Raw genomic sequence first — 18,947 nt, 5'->3', positions numbered from 1 at the left:
TTTTAATCTATGTTTTTTTTTAATGTCGGACCGTTTTGTCTCAAAGAAGTGATTAAAGGGAACCTTTCACCAGGTTTGGTTTAATATGAGATACGGCCACCACCTTTCAGCTCTCATATACTAATATGCTGTATATTAGCCCCCTATCAGACCTGCAAGACAAGAAAAAGAGCTTTTATTATACTCACCTGCAAGGTGGTCTGGTCCGATGGGCGTCGCTTGTCTTGGTCCGGCGCCTCCTTCCTCTTGTCATCGTCCTTCTTGCTTCGTGTGGATGACATGATGCATCCTACGTCATCCACACAGTCTCCCCGGCATCGCGCTCCTGCGAAGGCGCGGGGGAAAGGTCAGAGCCCCGGCGCATGCGCACTCCAGTACTTTGCTCTGCCTTCATCAGGGCTGAGAAGTACGCCTGCACAGTAGCGCTAGGATTAATGATGTAGGAATGCGTCATCCTCACGAAGCAAGAAGGAGGATGGCATCGAAAGAAGGGAGGCACCAGACCAAGACCAGCGACCCCCCTCGGACTGGACCACCTCGCAGGTGAGTATAAGAAAAGCTCTTTTCCTTGTCTTGCAGGCCGGATCAGGCGATTCATGAGTTCGGCGCAAAGGTAAATAATAAACAAACTGCCTTCTTCCTATTTTGGACTATTTTTGCAACTTTTGGCTACAAAAGACACACAAACTGCATAATTTTTGGGGTGCGTACTCAAAAATCCACCTCGTGGGGGACGAGTGAAGTTTGCCCCAAATTTTGTAACTTTTTAAAAATTTCCAATTTATGAATAAGGCTAAAATAACTGGGATTGCCAGACTGCGCCCACAAAGCAGAAAACAAAAAACCAAACCGAAGAGCACATATAAACTAGCCTTCAAAAAAAGCACAAATGGAATGATTAATTGGGTGCAAAGAATAAAAAAAGGCACAAAACTAGACAAAACAGGTGTAAATGAAATGATGAATCGAGGCCTTAGTGTTGGAGGCAATAGGGCAGTGTGCAGAGTTACAGGTCTCCTATGTAGGGTACCCACACCTCTGATCCTATTCACTTGAATGAGATTTTGTGCAGCCTGTGATAATAGCCACTACATAGTACATGGAGCTCTGTGCTGTGCCACTCCATACACTGATTACCTTAGCAAACAGCTGAACCCCTACCAATTTGATATTGATCACCTTTCCATGAATATCATATGACTGCAAAACCCCTTTAATAAGAACTAGGGCATGGGAACTTTGGAATCTGTAGAAGAAAAAAATAATTTCTGCACAGCTTCATTTGTCTGGCTGTAGAGGACTTACCTGAAGAAGATTCCCAGGCCCTAATAAAAAGTTTGTTAGGCTGAAAAGTTTTGTGAAAAGTAGTAAAAATCTCTACGGAACTTTTTTTTTTTTTTTTTTTTATAGGGGCACATTTGTTACATTTTGTTTTTCCAATCCAGTGATCTAAAATGCAAAAAAATTCAAGTGAATGGGACTTGGGTCCATTATCTATCACAGTCACTACTAAAAGTTTGGAGCTGTGACTGGTAATCAGTAAGGTGGACATGGTTCTCCCACACAGCTCTTCAGTAGAGTTCTGATGCTTTTGCCGAATCTAATGATAGGCTATGAATAAAAATAAAAAACTCTCAAAAAGTTTATTCCCATCTCAGCCTTTCATGTGTCGACCGCAGGAGGTGGCAAGGAAACCGCGTAGATCGGCCGCTCTCTGATGATTCTGTAGCTCCGTCTCGAATGGCCAGAACCTGGACGAAGTTAATCCCATGAAGGGCTGAAATGCAAATGCACCTTATACTCAAATTTTAGATGACAATCATTAAAATCTGTTTTAATAATGCAGAACTACTGGATGTACACTCGACTTTCCTGAACTGTAACAAGTAACATGGACGCATCTAACATACAATGTAACTTGCTCATGATGTTTGTTTTGTGATTTATATTCTTTTTTGGTTTATTAAATAACTATGCTACTATCCAGACAAGCTCTTCATCCTTCATGGTAAGTTACCACTTGTTCAGTTGAAGTCTTTCAGATCTCAAGGACTGATGGCTTGAAGTTGGAATGTTATTACATTGGCTGAAAAATGTTATTCCCAACTCTAGAAGAAAAAGTAGAGGAAATGTAAAATAAAATACAATGCCCAAACTACTTTGTTTTCTAAAATAATGATTTATTTGAGGTGCTTATAACTTAAATGCTTAGGATGGTAAAGGGAAGCATTGAACTACCCCTTGTACAGTGAAGAAAATAATTATTTGATCCCTTGCTGGTTTTGTAAGTTTGCCCACTGACAAAGACACGAACAGTCTATAGTTTTAAGGGTAGGTTAATTTTAACATTGAGAGATAGAATATCCCCCCCCCCCAAAAAAAAAAAAATCAAGAAAATCACATTGTATAAATTAGATACATTTTTTTGCATTTTGCAGTGAGAAATAATTATTTGATCCCCTACAAACCATTATGAGTTCTGGCTCCTACAGACCAATTAGACGCTCCTAATCAACTCATTACCTGCATTAAAGACAGCTGTCTTACATAGTCACCTGTATAAAAGACTCCTGTCCACAGACTCAATTAATCAGTCAGACTCTAACCTCTACAACATGGGCAAGACCAAAGAGCTTTCTAAGGATGTCAGGGACAAGATCATAGACCTGCACAAAGCTGGAATGGGCTACAAAACCATAAGTAAGACGTTGGGTGAGAAGGAGACAACTGTTGGTGCAATAGTAAGAAAATGGAAGAAATACAAAATGACTGTCAATTGACATTGATCTGGGGCACCATGCAAAATCTCACCTCGTGGGCTATCCTTGATCATGAGGAAGGTGAGAGATCAGCCTAAAACTACACGGGGGAACTTGTTAATGATCTCAAGGCAGCTGGGACCACAATCACCAAGAAAACCATTGGTAACACATTATACCTTAAAGGTTTAAAATCCTGCAGTGCCCGCAAGGTCCCCCTCCTCAAGAAGGCACATGTGCAGGCCCGTCTGAAGTTCGCCAATGAACACCTGAATGATTCTGTGAGTTATTGGGAGAAGGTGCTGTGGTTAGATGAGACAAAAATTGAGCTTTTTGGCATTAACTCGCCTTGTTTGGAGGAAGAGAAATGCTGCCTATGACTCAAAGAACACCGTCCCCACTGTCAAGCATGGTGGGGGAAACATTATGCAGTGGCAGTGCATTATGCAGTGGCGCAGTGGTTAGCACTGCAGCCTTGCAGCGCTGGGGTCCTGGGTTCAAATCCCACCAAGGACAACATCTGCAAGGAGTTTGTATGTTCTCCCCGTGTTTGTGTGAGTTTCCTCCGGGTTTTCCGGTTTCCTCCCACACTCCAAAGACATACTGATAGGGAATCTAGATTGTGAGCCCCGATGGGGACAGCGATGATAATGTCTGTAAAGCGCTGCGAAATATGTTAGCGCTATATAAAAATAAAGATTATTATATGTTTTAGGGGTGTTTCTCTGCTAAGGGCACAGGACTACTTCACCGCATCAATGGGAGAATGGATGGAGCCATGTACCGTAAACAAACGTGACAATCTCCTTCCCTCCACCAGGACATTAAAAATGGGTCTTGGCTGGGTCTTCCAGCAAGACAATAACCCAAAACATACAGCCAAGGCAACAAAGGAGTAGTTCAAAAAGAAGCACATTAAGGTCATGGAGTGGCCTAGCCAGTCTCCAGGCCTTAATCCCATAGAAAACTTATGGAGGGAGTTGAAGCTCTGAATTGCCAATCGAAAGCCTCAAAATCTTAATGATTTAGAGATGATCTGTAAAGAGGAGTGGAGCAAAATTCCTCCTGACGTGCGCAAACCTCATCATCAACTACAAAAAACGTCTGACTGCTGTGCTTGCCAACAAGGGTTTTGCCGCCAAGTATTAAAGGGGTTTTCCCCACAAATGAAAGTTGATTTTAATCAATAGATCATGGAATAATAATTTCCACAATTGGATGTGTTTAACCGGTTCCCGACCGCCCATTGTACATAAACGTCCGCGCTGCCTGGGCTCTGTGCAGCGCGGACGTTTAAAAACTGTGGGTGGTCTCGCAGCGCTCAGGACTCCCAGGGTCCTGCAAGCGCTGCGATTCCGGTGCAGAGCGTTAGCTCTGACAGGGAACATCATTGGGACCTGATTGGATCAGGTCCCAGTGATGTTAACCCTTTGCTGTCTTCTATATGCTACGATCTATAGTGATTGCGGCATATAGGAGACAGCAGGAGGAGAGGGGGTCGTCTTACTTACCTCCGAAGACCTCCGATTCCTTTCAGGACCTGGGGTTGCTATGGCAGCTGGAGGTCACATGACCGCCTCCAGCTCTGCCATATATGGTGTCCTGTCTGGCTCAGCCTGCAAGCTGAGCCAGACAGGAGACTCTGCCTGAAACAGGGAAGATCTCATGTAATGTAATGTAATATATGTCTATTACATTACATGAGATCAGTGATCAGAAAAATAAAAATTAATGTCCCATACAGGGACTAAGTAAAAATGTAAAAAAAAGTAAAAAAAAAAGTTTTTAAACTGTTAAAAAAAAATCACAAAATAAATAAAAATAAATAAATAAAATATTAAACCAATAAATCCGTATATTTTTACAAAACCAAAAAAAGAACACATATTTGGTATCGCCGCGTCCAAAACAACCCGAGCTATAAAACTGTCACACTAATTAACTCCTTCTGTGCACACCATAATAAAAATAAATAAAAAACAGAGCAAAAAAATATGCTTTTTCATCATATCGCCAAACAAAAAGTGGAAAAAAATGCAATCAAAAAGCAAAATAGAAAAAAAAATGGTACCGCTGAAAACGTCATCTTGTTCCGCAAAAAACAAGCCGCCATACAGCTCCATCAGTCGAAAAATAAAAAAGTTATAGTGCTCAGAATAAAGCAATGCAAAAAAAATATTTTTTTCTATAAATTTTTTTATTGTGTAAAAGCGCCAAAACATAAAAAAATATACAGTAAGTGTAGTATCGCTGTAAATGTACTGACCCGAAGAATAACGCTGCCTGATCACTTTTACCACACGCAGAACGGCATAAAAAAAAACCTCAAAGAACAATTCCTGAATTGGTTTTTGTTAATTTTACCTCCCAATAAACGGAATAGAAAGCGATCAAAAAATGTCACGTACCCAAAAATGGTACCAATAAAAATGTCACCTCGTCCCACAAAAAACAAGCCATCACATGACTGTCGGCCGAAATATGGAAAAATTATAGCTCTCAAAATATGGTGATGCAAAAACTAGATTTTGCAAAAAAAAGCGTCTTTTAGTGTGTGACAGCTGTCAGTCATAAAAACCCGATATAAATCTGGTATCTCTGTAATCGCACCGACCCGAAGAATAAAGTAATCTCATCACTTATACCGCACGAGAAGCGGCGTAAAAAATAAATACAACCAATTCTTCACCTGCTACTGATTTGTTTATTATGTCTCCGAAAGATCGCAGTAAGGCTCTGCTCACATTTATCCTGCGCTCTGCGCTGAGCACTTACACCAGAGTTTCCGTGTAAATCTCTGAAATACGTGATTCAGACGGAACCCATGACGGAAGATTCCCTGTAATGAGGCAGATATAGACCACTGTGGACGCCGTCTAGCCTGGGATCCCACGGTGTCATTTGTTTTAGGCATGCATAAAAGTGCGGTTGGCCCGTTTTGTGCACTTCTGAAAAAAGGACACCGCTAAACAGAGGCCAGACGGAGTCCAGAGTAACTCTGCTGCCTCATTACAGCGAATGGATCCCGCAGGGGTTTCATCGGAATTATATCACTTGGAAATTTAGATGGAAACCCCGATGTAAGTGCTCAGCCTAGAGCGCCGGATAAATGTTACATAAAATGTTCCCAATAAAAGCTTCAACTCAGTCCTCAAAAAAAGCTAGTCCCCACTCAGGTCTGTCATCTGTTAAAAATATAAGGGACTTCCAAGTTACTGGTAGCAGAAAGGCTCTGGAAAAGCGAAATGGCCCTTGCCCCCCAAAAGAAATTCAGAAAATTTTGTGCTCCCAAATCCAAATGCCTATTCTACAATAATTTGTTCTCCAATTGTCAAATAGCACTCCGTCCCCCCCAGATCTCGCCGTATGGCTGAGCGGTACGATACAGCCACATATGGGGTATTGCCACTTTTAGAAGAAATTGTGTGACACATTTCGGCACCATTTTTACCCATTGCCCTGTGTGAAAATGTAAAATCTGAGGGTAAAACATTTTTTTGTGGTAAAAATATAATTATGCTTTTTTCACTGCCCAATGGTATAAATTTAAAAATTAAAAAATACTCACTACTTCCCTAGATGAATTCCTTGTAGTTTACAAAATGGGGTCACTTGTGGGGGTTTCTGCTGTTTCGGCATGTCAGCGACTCTTCAAATGTGACATGGTGTCAGCCACCTATCCCAGCCAACATAGCGCTCCTTTCTCTTCCGAACCCTGCCGTACACCAAAGCAGTGGTTTTCCCCCACATATGGGGTATCGGCGTACTCAGGAGAAATTGCACAACAAATTTCATGGTGCAATTTATCCTGTTACCCTTATGATAATGCAAAATTAAGGGATGAAAAACGGTTTTGTGGGAAAAATTAGAAAATTTTATTTTTACAGCTCAATATTATAATCTTTTGTGAAGCACCTGGGGGTTCAAGGTGCTCACCACACATCTAGATAAGTTCCCTAAGGGGTCTAGTTTCCAAAATGGTGTCACTTGTGGGGGGTTTCCACTGTTTAGGCACATCAGGGGCTCCCCAAATGCAACATGGCGTCCGCTAATTATTCAAACAAATTTTACATTCAAAAAGTCAAATGGCGCTCCTTCCCTTTCAAAACCTGCCGTGCGCCCAAACAGTGGTTTGCCTCCACATATGGCATATCAGCGTGTTCAGGAGAAATTGCGCAACAAATTTCATGGTGCAATTTTTCCTATTACCCTTATGATAATGCAAAATTAAGGGATGAAAAACGTTTTTGTGGGAAAAATGTGAAAATTTTATTTTTACAGCTCAATATTATAAACTTCTGTGAAGCACCTTGGGGTTCAAGGTGCTCACCACACATCTAGATAAGTTCCCTAAGGGGTCTAGTTTCCAAAATGGTGTCACTTGTGGGGAGGTTTCCACTGTTTAGGCACATCAGGAGCTCTCCAAACGCAACATGGCGTCTGCTAATTATTCAGACAAATTTTATATTCAAAAAGTCTAATGGCGCTCCTTCCCTTCCGAACCCTGCAGTGCGTCCAAACAGTGGTTTTCCCTCACATATGGGGTATCAGCACGCTCAAGAGAAATTGCACAAAAAAATTTGGGGTCCATTTTTTCCTGTTGCCCCTGTGAAAATAGAAAAAATTGGGTCTAAAGTAACATTTTTGTGAAACAAGTTAAATGTTAATTTTTTTCTTCCACATTCCAAAAATTCCTGTGAAGCACCTGAAGGGTTAATAAAGTTCTTGAATGTGGTTTTGAGCACCTTGAGGGGTGCAGTTTTTAGAATGGTGTCACTTTTTGGTATTTTCTGTCATAAAGACCCCTCAAAGTGACTTCAAATATGATGTGGTCCCTAAAAAAATGTTTTTGTAAATTTTGTTGGAAAAATGAGAAATCGCTGGTCAACTTTTAACCCTTATAGCTCCCTAACAAAAAAAAATGTTGGTTCCAAAATTGTGCTGATGTAAAGTAGACATGTGGGAAATGTTATTTATTAACTATTTTGTGTGACACATCTCTCTGATTTAAGGGCATGAAAATTCAAAGTTAGAAAATTGCAAAATTTTCAAAATTTTCGCCAAATTTCTGATTTTTTCACAAATAAACGTAAGTTATATCGAAGAAATTTTACCAGTATCATGAAGTACAATATGTCACGAAAAAACAGTCTCAGAATCAGGGGAATACGTTGAAGCGTTCCAGAGTAATTATTTCATAAAGTGACAGTGGTCAGAATTGAAAAAATTGGCTGTGATCCTGTGCTGTAATGTCTGTATACTCTTTTGCTTCCTCCCCTGCCCAGGAGCTGTGGTATGATCAGACCATGTTCCGTACACGGTCACACACAGCCATTGATTAAAAGGAACTTTTGTTCGTGGGAAAACCTCTTAAAGTGTTGTTTGCCAGCGGAATCAAATACTTATTTCTCACTGCAAAATGCAAAAAAAATATCTAAGTTATACAATGTGATTTCCTTGATTTTTTTTGGGGGGGGGATATTCTATTATCATTAAAATTAACCTACCCTTAAAATTATAGACTATTCTTGTCTGTCAGTGGGCAAACTTACAAAAACAGTAAGGGATCAAATAATTATTTCCTTCACTGTATATGACAGCATATGTGTGAGGACCTGAGAGCTATTAGTGTATCTGCATCCACTATACAGCCAAAGTGACACATCTGGCAATGCTTAGTTCTCTGAAGTCTTATGGTGGACATGATCCATGTCAGATAGTCAGCAGCTCTGAAAACAGTGATGTGATATACTCTCAATGCCACACAAGAGATTTTTTTTTTAAAGCAACTTTGAGATTTAGATTTTAGAGCTGTACTATGACATCACATGAATGTCATTATTGAGTATATCATAGTGACAGGTTCTCATTATAGAGTGTCTCTCAGCACAAAATGACTGGTCACACTGATGCCAGAAATGCTACTCCAGTCAGGGACTGGAGTAACATTTCTGGCCTAACTTTTGATGAATTTGGTGGACTTGCGCCATCACACCCATTCTTTGGTGGAGCTGTTTGGGACTGGTGTAAAAATACCAAAAGTCTTACATTTTTTTCTGCAACTTGGTGTTATGTAAACATTTTGTGACTTTTCAAAGTGTAAGGCTTTGTGCACACAGTGTGTTTTTTATGCGTTTTTGATGCAGTAAATCCATGCGGAATTTGCCCCAAAAACGCATTGCAAACCTTATCCCAGCATTTTCTATGGCATTTTGGAAGTTCTGTGCACATGATCAGGATTTTTCCTTACAGAATTTCATGTGCGTTAAAAGAAGCAGCATGTCCATTCTTTGTGTGTTTTTGCCTGTGTTTTTCCTATACAATGCATTGGAAAAAACGCATGCCGAATCTGCAGGCAAAAACGCATGAAAACGCATCAAAAACGCTTGACGTTTTTGCTGCCAAGAGGTGCGGAAACGCTGCAGAAATTTCTGCAAGCAAATCCTGATCGTGCGCACATAACCTTAAACTGGCATAAACACTTTGATGAATCTGTCCCTTAGTGTTCAAATCCCTTGCTGCATTTCCAGAAAGTGTACTTTTTTTTCCATCTAATGTCTCTCCACTCTTTGACTGATATCTCTAGCTCTACAGGAGCCAGAGAAGAGTGAAGATAGATGCTTAGGGTCATTGTCTTGTTGGAAGGTGAACCTTCGGCCAAGTCTGAGGTCCAGAGCACTCTGGAAAAGATTTTCATCCAGGATATCTCTGTATTTGGCCACATTCATGTTTCCTTCAATTGCAACCAGTCGTCCTGTTCCTGCAGCTTAAAAACACCCCAATAGCATGATGCTGCCACCACCATGTTTCACTGTTGGGATTGTATTGGGCAGGTGATGAGCAGTGCCTGGTTTTCTCCACACATACCGCTTAGAATTATCACCAAAAAGTTCCATCTTTGTCTCATCAAACCAGAGAATTTTATTTCTCATAGTCTGGGAGTCCTTCATGTGTTCTTGAGCAAACTCTATACGGGCTTTCATATGTCTTGCACTGAGGAGAGGCTTCCGTCGGGCCACTCTGCCATAAAGGCCCAACTGGTGGAGGGCTGCAGTGATAGTTGAATTTCTGGAACTTTCTCCCATCTCCCTACTACATCTCTGGAGCTCAGCCACCGTGATCTTGGGGTTCTTCTTTATCTCTCTCACCAAGGCTCTTCTCCCACGATTGCTCAGTTTGGCTGGACGGCCAGGTCTAGGAAGACTTCTGGTGGTACCAAACTTCTTCCATTTAAGGATTATGGAGGCCATTGTGCTCTTAGGAACCTTGAGTAATGCAGAAATTCTTTTGTAACCTTGGCCAGATCTGTGCCTTGCCACAATTCTGTCTCTGAGCTCCTTGGGCAGTTCCTTTGAGCTCATGATTCTCATTTGGTCTGACATGCACTGTGAGCTGTGAGGTCTTATATAGACAGGTGTGTGCCTTTCCAAATCAAGTCCTATCACTTTAAACACAGCTGGACTCCACTGGTCTGAATACTTTCCGTACCCACTGTATATAAACATGTAGGTCATAGGAAGCTGAATAAAAATGATACCTTGACATCTGCGATCCAATGTCTTATTCCTGAGAAATCCACGGTTTTGTTATATGCAAATGAGCTGCTAAGATCTATGGGCCGGACATTTGACTCCATGAAAATCTGCCTCCAGAAATTATTTTAAATGAAAGAGGGCGTTACCCGTGTGAGACATGTAGTTCAGGAGAGAAGACTGTCAGTCACTTAAAATAATCTCTGGAGGCAGATTTTCAGGAAGATCTATATCCGGCCCATAGATCTTAACAGCTCATTTGCATATAAGAAAACGATGGATTCCTCTGGAATAAGACATCGGATCACAAATATCAAGGTATCATTTTATTCAGCTTCCAATGACCTACATGCCCATATAGTCAGTAGGGTTGATCCTACTGACACATTCCCTTTAAACATACCTTGACAATTTATATTATTTACCTTGTTTGCTGCCAGTTATCTTTAATATCACCTTCTGATCTCAGCAGCCAAGTGGTCTGTAGAATAGGCTGTCCTGTTTCTCTTATAAAACACTGACCTGTGAACACTGTGATTGAATCTGCAGCAAGAACAACATAAGTAACTTTCATAAATTTCCGAATATTATTTCTTTCTCCTTTTGCTATTTACAATATTTGTGCATTGTACTCTGTTCATAGAAATCTCTGCAGATGTTGATGGATGATCAAACATAAGTTGCATACATTGCTTATAATTTAATGCTCAAGAAAAAATACTTTACTTGTAAATGCCCACTTGACAGTAAATCCGAATGAAGGAGAATCATTTAGTTGCTGATATCCAATAAGAGGGGATTCCACAATGGTCTTATTAGTAGCTGATACAGCTGTTAGATAGAGCCCTTTAAATAGTCCATTAGTAGAGACCATAGATATGGTCATGTTGGATCCCAGGTCATTCTTCCACTGACCTTCCAGATTGCACTTTACAGACTACACAATAGAGAGAAATAATAATATTACTGATGAATGCTTGTTAGCAAGAAAACACTACAGAATAATAAAAACATCTTCTCACAAAACTATATGGGTAATACAAGATGAGGCAGTGCAGGGGCAGCTGCAATCATAATTTGTTCTGGTTATGCGATGAAAACGGTGCATTGCTCCTTAAAGTTAAAGGGGTTGTCCGGGTTTATCACGAAAGTCTGCAGTCTTGTGAATACTCACATCACAGTGCGCGTTGTGAGGATTCTCTGGTGCTGGCGGCGAGACTCAGCAGTTATGTGACCCCTGCAATAATGCATATTTCCTGTCACATTCCAAATAGACGTGCGCGGCTGAGCGAAGTCATGCATGTCTAGTTGGAATGTGGCCGGGAGTATGCATATTGCTTGCTTACAGTCACATTCTCACTAAAGAATTCTCGCTGCACACAATGTGAGGATTCACACCTGGACAACCCCTTTAAGGCCCCCCATATACAATTCACTAAAGTTGGTTGAACCCACTGACATCAGCATTGTCTGACACTCCCAATAGATGATGTTTAAAATTGATGTGGAAACACCCAGCACATTAATTCTCCATGAAATAAGCCACTGCCACAGCTGTTTGGCAGCAGCTTTCTACCCACTGAAAACACATAAACACTTGACCAAGCATTAATGTGTATGGGGGGAGTTGGAAGAAATAGCAGAACGGGGCTAAGACGTGTATGGTCAGCTTTATGATACAATTACCAAATCTTGAAAAAAGTTGAGGTTCAGTGTGATCACATGACCAGAACAGATTTTTATTCCCTGGAAGTAAATGTTGGATGATTGAAAGCAGAGATCATAAAACTTAAAAAAAAATTTTTTATAGAGAATTTAATGTATATTAGTGAAAAATAAAACACTTAATTGTTAAAAGTGTACAATTCCATTACTGAGGTTTTCTTTACGGTGGTTCAATCTTTTGAAATTAATGCAAAATTCAAATAGATGTGCAGCTCTCGTCCAGGCATTGGGTCTGATTTTCCAGACAGAGCTGTTTTGGTGAGTACAAGTAACGACTTCAATTTAGAGAACATTAATAAACCTGAATTTCATGTAAATATGACTAGTTTAAAGAGAATGAGAAGATCCCTTCAAGTAGCCATACTTGAAGGCGACCATGGTTCAATCCTGGCATAATCTTTCTTACCTCTACAGCAGTAGACATCATCAAGCAGGACAGAAGCCCAACTAGTACCGAAATCTGCTCCATCCTTGTAGCTCTTCTTCAGTATCCAGCAAAATATTTACCTGCAGTGATACCGGAGCCTGTCCTGCTGCTGTATTTGTAGAGCTCAGAGACTAAAAGGCAGGAAGTCGCCAAAATTCCCAATTATTGTAATAGATCAACTTGAGGACACATTTCTGAGAAATGATAAAGAAATGAATCTGTGATGATTCATTGCTAAACAAAAAGTAAAAGTGAAGGTATATGCTACTTGGAAACTCGTAGATTAGTTATTTCTGATGGCTTCATAAAATAAATATTGAAACTGAAAGGTGTTTTTTTTTAAGCCAATGTTATAATACAAGAGCATTATGAGTCTGAAGGCTACTCAGGAGTGGTGTTTGGCCAGTTCTCAGTGGTTGAAAACTAAGGCATATAGCAAAATCTTGGGTGAATCAGAATCCCAAGTCGCTCCTTAATGATGCTTACTTCTAATAGGTTTAAAAGTGGTAGGGGATTATCAACCCCCCCCCCCCCTTATTGAGGGACATGGGTCAGCTAATGAGGTAGGTGCCCACAGCCCAGGGTGTTGTGCTGTGCACATTCTCCAGCTTGCAATAAGTTATATAATCCTTCGACCCCACTGTGGACACAATGATATTCTGGTACACCACAGTCTGGGTCTTTCTATAGGGTGTGAAATTATATTCACACAGCTTGAAAATATTGTTATCAGGACTTTTGTTGACAAGGGAAATCCTGCCCATATGTTTCTGTTAATTGTTTTGTTTTGTTTAACATTTTAAACAGTGGATTTTGTGGATTCTACTACTGTATTGTAAACCATCATCTACAGTATGCATTTTCATTGCTGCCTTCTCTGAAAACTATGATTTATGGTCCTTATCTGTTTCTTTTTCTTCCTATAGTTTATTGATACCTACTTATGTAACACCTGTTTGATAGAGCTCACTGTTTAAACAGTCCTATTATCAGCGTGATGTTTACTAGCAAAATATTTAGATTTGAGTGTCCTCAGTGGTTGATACCTTTTAATGGCTAACTGAAAAGATGGTAACAAATTGCAAGCTTTCGAGACTACTCAGGCCTCTTCATCAGGCATAGTATACCACAAAATCTGAAGAGTCACATATTTATACACAATAAGACACACAAGGAAAAAAAAAAGAAGATGCAATAGGTAAGACAGGTGATAAAAAGCAGAGTTATTAGGGAAGAGATAAACAGTTCTGGCTATAAATATTTTAGCAGTTAATAGATAAGGAGTGTGAAGGTTTTATTGTCCTTTGACCAGGTCCAGTGTTGTGATGGCCTCACAATTCTGAGGAGCACATTCCTTATTTGATGTAGAATGACATAAATCCATGCAACACATTCATTCCTGCTCTGAAAGTGTTAAAGGTCATCATCAGTTTATATTCTGAGATTCTTCTTTCTCTTTGATCAATTCTCATCTTTAGACTTTGTTCACACGTCATTATTTATGATCAGTATTTGTATGCCAAAACCAGGAAAGTCTCCAAAATACAGAAAAGGTGTTAATCTTTCAATTAGAATTTTTCTTTGTAAGTTCCACTCCTTGTTTTGGTATTCAAACACTGATACAAAATACTGACCAAATACTAACGTGTGAATGAGGCTTTAAAGAGGACCTTTAACCAAAATTTACACGTTGAACTGGGCACGCAAAGTAGTTGTGGCTGCAGAGCGGAATAAAACGTTTGTGTTTTTAATTTCGCCTCTCTGCTGTGGATATATTGGCAATCAAAGTATTCGGCACCTAATGAGTTAACTTTAGCTAAGTCCAACTGGGTGTTTTCGCTGGGAGTGTGTACTTTTCTTGTGTCCAGTTCACCATGAAATATTTGGTAAAAGGTCCTCTTTAAGGGAAACTATCAAAAGAAAAGTACCTATTGTTTAAATAAGGTTTTTGTTTTAAGTTAAAGCTGAGACCTGTCTGTCTGTGCCAGGAGTGGTGCCCGCACCGCCCCAGGCATTTTAATCCCCTAAATGCTGCGATTGATATCGATCGCAACATTTAGTAGGCTGGGGGAGGGGGCTCCCTCTCCCGTCCGATCAGCACCCCAGCGACGTAATCACGAGGGGCTGATTGTTGCCATGGCAACCCAAGATGGTCATGACAACATCTGGGTCACCAGGCCATGGCAAGCCTTTTAGACCATGCTCAGAGCATGGTCTAAGAGGCTTCTGTTAGTGCAGCGCTTACAGGTATAAAACATTGCAATGCTGGTGCATTAAAGCACACAGCACATGATGGCTGATTTAATCTTAATCATGTGTTACCTAAACAGTGGAAACCCCCCTTAAGTGACACCATTTTGGAAACTAGACCCCTCAGAGAACTTAGATGTGTGGTGAGCACCTTGAACCCCCAGGTGCTTCACAGAAGTTTATAACATTGAGCAGTAAAAATAAAATTTTCACATTTTTCCCCCAAAAAATGCTTTTCAGCCCCTACTTTTGCATTTTCATAAGGATAATAGGAGAAATTGCACCATGCAGTTTGTTGTACAATTTCTCCTGAGTAAGCAGATACCCCATATGAGTGGGAAAACCACTGTTTGGGCGCACGGCAGGGTTCGGAAGGGAAGGAGCGCCATTTGAGTTTTTGATTGTAAAATTTGCTTGAATAATTAGCGGATGTGCCCCTGATGTACCTAAACAGTGGAAACCCCCCACAAGTGACACCATTTTGGAAACTAGACCCCTCAGGGAACTTATCTAGATGTGTGGTGAGCACCTTGAACCCCCAAGTCCTTTACAGAAGTTTATAACATGGAGCCGTGAAAATAAAAAAATCAAAGTTTTTCCACAAAAATTATGTTTTAGGGTAAGAGGAGAAAATGGACCCCAAAAACTTTTGTGCAATTTCTCCTGAGTATTCCAATACCCCATATGTGGGGAAAATACAGTGTTTGGGCGCAGGGCAGAGTTCAGAAGGGAAGGAGCACTGTGTGACTTTTTGAACGCAAAATCGGCTAGAATCGAGAGCAAATGCCATGTCGCGTTTGGAGAGCCCCTGATGTGCCTAAATAGTGGAAACCCCCCACAAGTGACCCCATTTTGGAAACTACACCCCTCAAGGATTTTATCAAGGGGTATAGTGAACATTTTGAACCCAGAGGTACGACACAGAATTTTATAACATTAGGTCATCATATTGAATAAGTTGTCATTAGTCTTGAGCCCAAGTGCTCGCTACTTGGTTTTGCATCAGGTACTCAGGTATGCACCATGTATCGCGGGTGCTTGAGTGACATGCTCGAGTCCCTGCCCGCATGTTTCACGGATATTAGACACCCAAAAAAAAACATGCGGGGATCGCTCATGCATGGCAGGCAATCCCCGCAAGATTTTTTTGGCCGCGAGGCATATGGGGCAGAGACTCGAGCATGTCACTTGAGCACCCGCGATACTCAGTGCATACCCGAGCACCCGATGCAAACTAAAGTAGCGAGCACTTGCTCTCAACACTAGTTGCCATATCGTCATCTTTTTTTTTTTTTTTTTTTACTTTTGAAAAAAAACAAACAACTCTAACCCCAACCCTAAGCCCAACCCTAACCCCAACCCCAACCCTAACCCCAACCCCAACCCTAACCCCAACCCCAACCCTAACCCTAGCCCAACCCTAACACCAACCCCAACCCTAGCATTTATTTTTTAAGCCGTTCCTAGTGCGGTATAAGTGATTAGACTAATTTATTCTTCGGGTCGGTGCGATTACAGCGATACCAGAATCATATCGGGTTTTTATGACTGACAGCTGTCACACACTAAAAGACACATATTTTGTAAAATCTAGTTTTTGCATCGCCATATTTTGAGAGCTATAATTTTTCCATATTTTGGCCGACAGAGTCATATGACAGCTTGTTTTTTGCGGAATAAGTTGACGTTTTTATTGGTACCATTTTCGGGCACGTGATTTTTTTTGATCGCTTTCTATTCCGATTTTTGGGAGGCAGAATAAACAAAAACCAACAATTCAGGAATTGTTTTTTTTTTTTTTTATTCTGCTCCGCGTGTGGTAAAATTGATAAGGCAGCTTTATTCTTCAGGTCAGTACGTTTACAGCGGCACCACATTTATATCGTTTTTCCATGTTTTGGCGCTTTTACACAATAAAAGCTATTTTATAGAAAAAATTATTTTTTTGCATCGCTTTATTCTGAGAGCTATAACGTTTTTATTTTTCGGCTCATGGAGCTGTATGGTGGCTTGTTTTTTGCGGGATGAGATGACGTTTCCAGCGGTACCATTTTTATTTACATCCGTCTTTTTGATCGTGTGTTATTCCATTTTTTGTTTGGCGGTATGATGATAAAGCATTGTTTTTTGCTTTGTTTTTTATTTTTATTTTTTACTGTGTTCACTGAAGGGGTTAACTAGTGGGATAGTTTTATAGGTCAGGTCGTTCCGGACGCGGCGATACTAAATATATGTACTTTTATTTTATTTTTTTTTTTTTTTCATAATAATATTTATTGATGGGTACATTATATTTTTATTTTTGGTTGATTATTTTTTTTATTTCTTTTTTTTTATATTTTTTACAATTTTTTTTTTTATTTTATTTATTTTTTCACTTTCTGACAGTTTTTTATTTTTATACTTTGTCCCACTATGGGCTTTAACTTTTTTTATTCTGATCGCCTGCATAGCATTGGGATGGAGCACCATCCCTGTGCCATGCAGGCAGTCAGCGCTGCACAGTGAGAAGATCATTTGGTCATGTACTGCACATGACCAAACGATCTTACTGCTGTCTGGTGACCCGGATGTTGTCATGACGACATCGGGTCGTCATGGCAACATCCGGGAAGCCGTGGCAGACAGCGCTGGAGGCCGGAAGAGGAGGTGAGTATCCCGATCACCTCCCCTTAGCCACCGCAATGCTGCGATCGACTTATGGGGGTTAATGTGCCGGGAGCGGTGCGGGACCGCTCCCGGCACATAGTACCGGGTGTCAGCTGTGACAATCAGCTGACACCCGGCGGCGATCGCGCCCGCACAGCCTGTGTGCGCGCGCGATCGCCATGACGTACTAATACGGGTCAGGCTCTTAAGTCCCAGGGCACAGACGCGTATTAGTACGTCATGGGCTTTAAAGGGGTTAAAAAGCTGCAAACTGAATTGATTTTTGCCCTTTAAGATTTGACTTGTGTGTTTGTGGCCTTTGGGTTCATTGTGGCTCCTGTCGCGTCGCTTCTGTCTTTGGCGGCAGACCTACTACTTGATGAGCTGCGGCCTCACCTTATTCGTCACCTGCATGCGATGAAGCATATCTCCTGAGGAACGTTTCCTAGAAACCCTGAGGTATGTGACATTTTCTGTCAAATATTTTGCTGGTAGGGTCAAATGTTTCATGTGTTTTTAAATAGTATTGTGTTTGTTAGTTACTCTGCCCCCTACTGTTCATCTGTTTCTACACCCTCCATGCACACGATAACTGCACTTGGTAATTGAGTATTGCACTTGAACATACAGGCTGATGACCGAATCATACAGCTTTATATGATAATCCCGACTTATTATAATTGCCAGACCTGAAATAACAAGCACTTTCAACCTATTGTGTCCCCCCATTTCCTTGTAGAATGTAAGCTTGCGAGCAGGGACCTCACTCCTGATGTAACTGTTAAACTGTCTCATCTTGTATTGAATTTATTGTTTGTACATGTCCCCGCTTAATTGTAAAGTGCTGCGGAATATGTTGGCGCTATATAAATAAAAATTATTATTATTATTATTACTTGTTGAAACCTTTGTTCAGGTGTGCAGTGTTTGTTAAGTATATTGTTTTTATGGGAGTACTATATTGTCAATGAATGTGTATTTGTGTATGCCCGTTTTTTCCCTTGGCTAATATAGGTTATTGCTTAAAGTATCCTTAAAATGTTTCTTTACTTTTATTATTTTTGTTCTCAGATTCCTGGCTACTGACAATTTGTTTGCTTCCCTCCATTTTGAGTTCCTCCCGATATCAGGGATTGTTCACAACCTGTGATATTATTTGGGACAATCTGAAGAGCTGGGTGATGCCTCAGCCAACCACACAAGACTCGGTGAGGATTGCCCAGGGCTTCATGGAAGCAGCTGAGTTTCCAAACTGTGTCAATGCCCTGGATGGTAACCACATTCGTGTCAAGAAGCCGCCAAACTCTGTCTGCCGGTTCTTCAATTCCAAAAAGTATTTTTCAGTGGTGCTGCTGGCTATGGCTGTCAGTAACTACTGTTTTGTTTTGTTGATATTGGGGACTATGGGAGTATGTTGGATGCTCGCATCCTTCGCTCTTCCAGATTAGCTTGACGGCTCACTGAGATGATTCTTGCCGTTCCACATCCCTGTGCACTTCCAAGAGCCTCTTGGCCACCCGTGCCCTTTCTTATAGTTGATAAGGGTTTTGGGCTTTGGTCTTTTCCACATCAAGGTTTGGACTGCCCAAGGCACATTTTCAACTA

At 40.8% G+C, this 18,947-nt stretch overlaps 1 protein-coding gene across 1 annotated transcript; it reads right to left on the bottom strand.

Annotated features, from left to right (window-relative positions):
• Positions 1-253: 253 nt before the first annotated feature.
• LOC141167892 (avidin-like) lies at positions 254-12,673 on the bottom strand. Its single transcript, XM_073655025.1, has 4 exons — positions 12,423-12,673; positions 11,018-11,228; positions 10,717-10,834; positions 254-2,108 (listed from the first exon to the last, which is right to left on the bottom strand). The coding sequence occupies exons 1-4, from the start codon at positions 12,483-12,485 to the stop codon at positions 2,078-2,080; spliced, it is 423 nt and encodes a 140-aa protein (XP_073511126.1). The 5' UTR covers positions 12,486-12,673; the 3' UTR covers positions 254-2,077.
• Positions 12,674-18,947: the final 6,274 nt, after the last annotated feature.

This window comes from Phyllobates terribilis, unplaced genomic scaffold (assembly GCF_046119375.1).
Source record: "Phyllobates terribilis strain yellow unplaced genomic scaffold, ASM4611937v1 Scaffold_1__5_contigs__length_1240528914, whole genome shotgun sequence".
Classification (NCBI taxonomy): domain Eukaryota; kingdom Metazoa; phylum Chordata; class Amphibia; order Anura; family Dendrobatidae; genus Phyllobates; species Phyllobates terribilis.
Note: the sequence above shows the minus strand (reverse complement) of the source record. Positions and strands in the feature narration are given on the sequence as shown.